This window comes from Trichechus manatus, unplaced genomic scaffold (genome assembly GCF_000243295.1).
Source record: "Trichechus manatus latirostris isolate Lorelei unplaced genomic scaffold, TriManLat1.0 scaffold00034, whole genome shotgun sequence".
In the NCBI taxonomy this organism is placed as follows: Eukaryota; Metazoa; Chordata; class Mammalia; order Sirenia; family Trichechidae; genus Trichechus; species Trichechus manatus.
Genome location: NW_004443970.1, coordinates 21030212 through 21036211, shown reverse-complemented (window position 1 = coordinate 21036211; position 6000 = coordinate 21030212). Strand labels below are relative to the sequence as shown.

The window sequence follows — 6000 nt, the reverse complement described above, 5'->3', positions numbered from 1 at the left end:
TGGTGTATCTTTGGCTATGTGTATTTTCACCAAAAAAATGTTGAGAAGTTAGAGGGTTGACATGCTGTGGGGTTGTTAACCAATGTCATAAACAATACGTGTACTACTGTTTCATGAGAAACTATTTGTTCTGTAAGCCTCCACCTGAAGTACAATTAAAAAATACAATAGTAAAAAAAAAGTGTATAACTTTCACCCCCCCCAAAAGAAAAATATGAACATGGACCTGAATGCCCTTGAACCAGTGGTGACTGTTCCAGTCTACCATAGACTCACCACTCCCTGGTACCTCCCATCTGTTGTCATTAATTTAGGGCCCCTGGGTATGAATTGGAATCGACTTGATGGTAGTTGGTTTTGGGTAATGCAAACAGTTAATGTGCTCACATGCTAACAGAAAGGTTGAAGGTTCAAATCCACCCAGAGGCACCTCAGAAGAAAGGCCTCGTGACTGATCTACTTCTGAAAAATCAGCCACTGAAAACCCTGTGGAGCTCAGTTCTACTCTGACACACGCCAGGTCACCACGAGTTGGAGTTGACTCAATCGCAACTGGCTGTTTTTTTTTTTTTTGTCTGATGCCCAAGGGTGCTTGCTGGGTTGGTAACCTCTGTTCTAAATCAAAGTTCATGAGTTTTAGAAGGAATGAGCTTATGATACTGCTGACCACACAGAACAGTGTCAGACACAAAAAACAGTGGTGAATGAATGAATGAAGAGAAGAGCAATGGGATTCAAGAAAGCAAACTTGGAAAGAATTTCCATGATAGCTGCTTTAAAGAGGAGCCCACAATATGTACAGTGTGTTTGAGCTTTGTCGATCAAAATGGAACCAATTTAGAGTTTTCATTTACTTTTTACGCTTGATGAAAATACTCAAAACCAAGCAAAGCCCATTCCCACCAACACGCCTACCCCATTGAAACCCAGAGTGCTCAGCCCAGAGGGGACCAGGTCCATGTGGCACCAGAGTTGGCACTTAGACTCCTTCCTCCATTTCCATCCCCCACGTGACGACAAAGAAGAGCAAACACTCACGCCATGAGGAAGATGCCGCCGGTGTTGGAGACACAGCCCCTGCTGGTGGGAGTGGCGTTTTTGTCATAGCCACAAGTGCCACACAGTAACCCCAGGTAATAAAAAATCACAATGAGAGTCAGCAAGCAGCAGACAGCCAAGCAGCCCAGCCACCTGGTGAAGCAAGCACAGTGTTATTATGCATATGGGAGGTGACATCATCCTAACACAAACAACTGTTGGCCTAAGGCTGGAGCAATTCAGTAATACATGGCCATCTAGTATCAGATTTTTCAATGGGTTCCTTAGAGGGTGATGCTGTTATGAAAAGATCTCTTCCCATCCCTAGACGCCCCAACTCAACCGCATCGAGAAGCTTATTTTTGAATCCCTGGTGGCACAGATGGTTAAGCGCTTGACTACCAGCCGAAAGGTTGGCGGTTCAAACCCACAATCCACTTCTGAAAGGCCACAGCCCTGAAAAGCTTATTGGGCACTACTCTGCGCACATGGGATCGCCACGAGTCAGAATCAACTTGACGGCAACAAGCAACAACAACATGGGTTTAGGAAGCCTTAGGCATACTCATCTCAACCCTGCCTTATATGTGGATAACCTTAAACAGATTATAAAGAGAAATGTATTTTTATTTTAGCTGTGAAGCACCCCTCTCAATGATCATGGGTTTAATGGCTTCCTTCTGTAACCCTGTGGGGCAGTTCTACTCTGTCCTATAGGGTCGCTATGAGTCAGAACTGACTCGACGGCAATGGGTTTTTTTTTCTGTTCCCTTTACTTCCAAAGTTATTAATGGGCATCATGAACAATGTTTACTCAACTTCTCCAAGGCTACTGATAAAAACACCCCTCAAGAATTTTAAGTTCTTTCAAAGTTCCCAACGCTGTAAGTACTTATTATGATGATGAGATGTGAATACATCATGACTAGAATACAGATCAAGAAATATCGAGATCTTCTTCCCGGACTTTATCTGAAATATTCTGTGATTGCAGAAATATTTGGGGACATCGTGTTCTTTACTGCACCAGAAGCACTCTAAGTGGTGGATGCACTGACTATTTAGAATTTTACAAGCATCCTAAATCAAATGCCAGCAGAATGCAAATTTCAATTTTGTAATGGGGCTATAAGCCTGGCAAGACATTTTAGGACAGTGGATCCTCAATTAGCCTAACTGGCATTCCTGCAATGTATGCCAACCTTTCCCATCAGCTGAGGAGCATTCAAAGGGAGAAATGCTTCCTAACATTTGAAAACACCAAAAAACAAAGAATTCACTTCTGCTCAGTGCCTCTCAACAAAGTCACCATTAAAGTCTTTCATTCAATTAAGAGTAATCTTGATAATTACAGTAATAGCCACCAGCATCCATTCCGTGGAGGTTTGTTCCAGATAATGGGGACATAGAATTAAATAACTCATATGGAGCCTGGCCTCTAAAAGCTTTTAGAGTTAATAAGAATTTCATCTGCTCAGCTATATTTCTTTTACAAATAAGCTTATAGTGTTGGGCCAGGGAGAGGTGGGCAGGGTGTGGCGGACATGTAGGCAGATAATTGTGACTTTCTCTCTCACTTGTGAAACTCTGATCTCTAAGGAGATTAAGCTCATCAAGAAAGGGTCTGTCTTATGTTTGTCCCGATACCCACTAAGGAACATGGCTGGAGTCCCTTGAGGCTTGCTGATAACAGGGCAACAATTATGAGCATGGTCAGATGGGGGTGGAAAGGGTATGAAAACCTACCTCAGCCATGTTCTAGCTGATCTTAAGTAAGTTACTTCACTTCCCTGAGCCTCAATGTCCTTGTCTATAACCGGGTATAAGGATACACAGTGTCCCTGGGTAGTGCAAATGGTTAACACACTTGGCTGCTAACCAAACGGTTGGCAGTTCAAGTCCACCTAGAAGAACCTTGGAAGAAAGGTCTGGCAATCTACTTCTGAAAAATCAGCCATTGAAAACCCTGTGGAGGACAGTTCTACTCTGACACATATGGGGTCACCATGAATTGGCGTTGACTCGTGGCAAGTTGTTTAAAGGGTACACAAACCAAAAACCAAACCAGTTGTCACTGAGCTGATTCTGACTTATGGCAACCCCGTGTGCAGAGTAGAACTGCTCCATAGGGTTTTCAAGGCTGTGACCTTTCAGAAGCAGATCGTCAGCCCTGTATTCCAAAGCACCTCTGAGTGGGTTCGAACCACCAATCTTTCAGTTAGTAGTCAAGCACTTAACCATTTGTACTACTCACTAAAAAAAAAAAGAACAAACCCATTGCCACCGATTTCATTCCGATTCATAGCAACCCTATATGACAGAGTAGAACTGCCCTATAGGGCTTCCGAGGCTGTGATCTTTAAGGAAGTAGACCGCCACCTCTTTCTCCCATTGAGTGGCTGGTGGGTTTGAACTGCTGACCTTGGGGTTAGCAGCCAAGTGTTTAACCACTGCGCCACCAGGGCTCCTTTTGTATCACCCAGGGACTCAAAAATAGTATTAAATGCTACACAGCTCAGAGGATTTTTCTGAGTATGAAGTAAAGCACTTGGTAGGCACACAATAACTGTTCTACAAATGTTAGCAACCACTGTTATTATTTTGTTTGTCTATGCTCTTGCATCATAAAGAACCTGAATAGGAATGAGTATCTTTGGACTCTCAACAGGCTTGGGCAGTAAGAATGGTTCCAGTGGCACATCATAGGGCTGAACCTTTCAAAGAACATGCATCTTACATCTCACGTGGTCCTCTAAATTTCTCAAGTCCCGAGTCCTTCCCGCCCCAGCCCTCTGTCTGAGCCATCCACCCTCATTTACCACGGCCAACCCCCACCACGAGCATTCTCTAATGGGCAAACAACCCCTGAACTGAGCTCTTTGGGCAATTTACTAGTGGCAAGGCATGGCTTAGAAGAGAAGGTTCTTTTGGTAAGAACCAATCTCCATGTATTTATTTTATAACCAATAATAATTTTTAAAAAAAGAATATTTTCCAAATGCCCTTTTTAATTACTTTTAAGATTTAAAATCATGCTACATGCCTGGCTTGATAATTATAACTAAGATTGTAGGAGCCACTGACATCAAAATTGCAAATTATTGAATATTTGGCTCAAGAATGGCTAGTCTTCAACCTTTTTAATGAACATAAACTAGGGTTAAAAGATGTCAAGCATGGCCTCTTTGCACAACTTGCACCCATAAGATAATCCTGGTGATAACATCAAATGTTTATCCCAAACCAGCCCAAGGCTCCCATTCCTAGTTTACCGACTCCAAGTCGACACTCACCTGTATGATTCATATTCTTCCAATGTGAGCAAACCCTGGTTGACAGACTTTTCAGTATCATTAATATAACCCTTGAAATCTGATAATTTATCCTGAATAGGGAACTGATTGGTTACATCTGAGATTTTTGAACCGATGGAATCCAAGACACTTTTGACATCTGAAAACAAAGGTATCTTGGTTATGCATTTTCAAACCTGGAGAAAACAGAAACTCTGTTTTGGAACCAAACTGAAAAGATTGAACCCCTTTCAGCTTTTCCCATGTTATGTACGTACTCAAAATATGATAAGGTTCCACAGCAAGCAGGAATGGAGCCAAAGCCATCAAAAAGCAATGACTTAACAACACAGCAAGCTGTGAGCACTGACTGGATGATGCGGGGCTGAAGTCAAGCCAGAGTTTTCTTTCTGTACTTACATCACTAAGAAACTAGGTCAGGTAATTAAAATATGCAGTGTGCCTACCATGTGCCAAGGCTTTTATAAATGTTAACTCATTTATTCTGCTGAGGTAGACATTCTTATTCCCATTTTACTAACAGTAACCCCGAGGCTACTCTCACTTGCCTGTGAGTTTCTTTTGTAGAAAGTACAGGTAGTGCCTGACTTACGAAGTATTTGAGTTACGATGATCTGCGCTTACCAATGTCCCCTTTTTTTTTTTTTATGGAACACCTTATTGTTAGTAATATGTACTACATACAATGTTGCAGCGCATATCTGCTGATGTTATCATTCTCAGATGTTCATTCACAGGTGTTTATATGTAATGTTTCCAACTCCCAAAGACAAATAAAGATTGGATTTATAAAGATACTGATAATAAAAGGCAATAATAATGAAAACTAAAAAAATGAGGTACTCAACTTACATCAGAACCAAATTATGACGGAGTCGTCAGAAAGAAATCCTATTGTAAGTAAGGGACTACTTGTGCTAGAGATGGGATTGAAACTCAGGTTTGTCTAATTCTAAAGTCTCTGTTAGATGATTCTAGAAAAATAATTTAAAAATAAAAATAATAATTCCTTCATCTGAGAAATGACATTTAGGAACACAGTAGTTCTACAGGACCTTTTTTTGAACAAGTGACATACGGTGATAGCTTTCTTAAAATTTTATTTGCCTCATGCAAATTGAAACTTGAAGAAGTACATCCATGTTTTTTATATGCAAGAAGCAACAGTATTACCAGTGGCCAAAGAGTTTCTTTTTAATATCCATCTTAATTTCTCAGAAAGGAGATAAGTTCAAAGAAACATCAGTTTTCTAGAAAGTGCCTGTCCACCACGGCAGGTCCTGGGATCCAAGCTGCCTGGGGTTCGAGGTGTCACCTGGTCTAGTGCTCACAGAAGGTCGGAGATTGGCTTTATCGATAATGATTCCAACCACAGGTATACTGAGAATGTACTAATCAGTTGAAAGATCACTGATGCTGGAAGAGAGAGAAATCTCTTTGCAACAACAGAGATAAGATCAGCAATCCTCAAAATGTGATCCCAGGACTCCTGGTGGACTTCAAGTAGATGGTAGCCTGGTCTAAAATATAATTACATAAAAATGGGGGGGGCGTCTATTTAAAGGTCTGTTTTCCACATAGATATGAAATCTAGACACCAAGGCACAGAAATGAGCACCTGAGAGCCGGGTGCTTGAATGTGGTTTGT

At 41.4% G+C, this 6000-nt stretch overlaps 1 protein-coding gene across 1 annotated transcript in view; it reads right to left on the bottom strand.

The window, feature by feature from the left end:
- The window catches only part of PROM1 (prominin 1), a 124940-nt gene that overhangs the window by 47190 nt on the left and 71750 nt on the right, over positions 1 to 6000 (bottom strand). The window contains exons 10-11 of the mRNA XM_023730251.1: positions 4332 to 4491; positions 1039 to 1191 (exon numbers count right to left, since the gene is read on the bottom strand). Coding sequence (XP_023586019.1) covers positions 1039 to 1191; positions 4332 to 4491 — 313 coding nt within the window. The remainder of the gene's footprint in view (positions 1 to 1038; positions 1192 to 4331; positions 4492 to 6000) is intronic.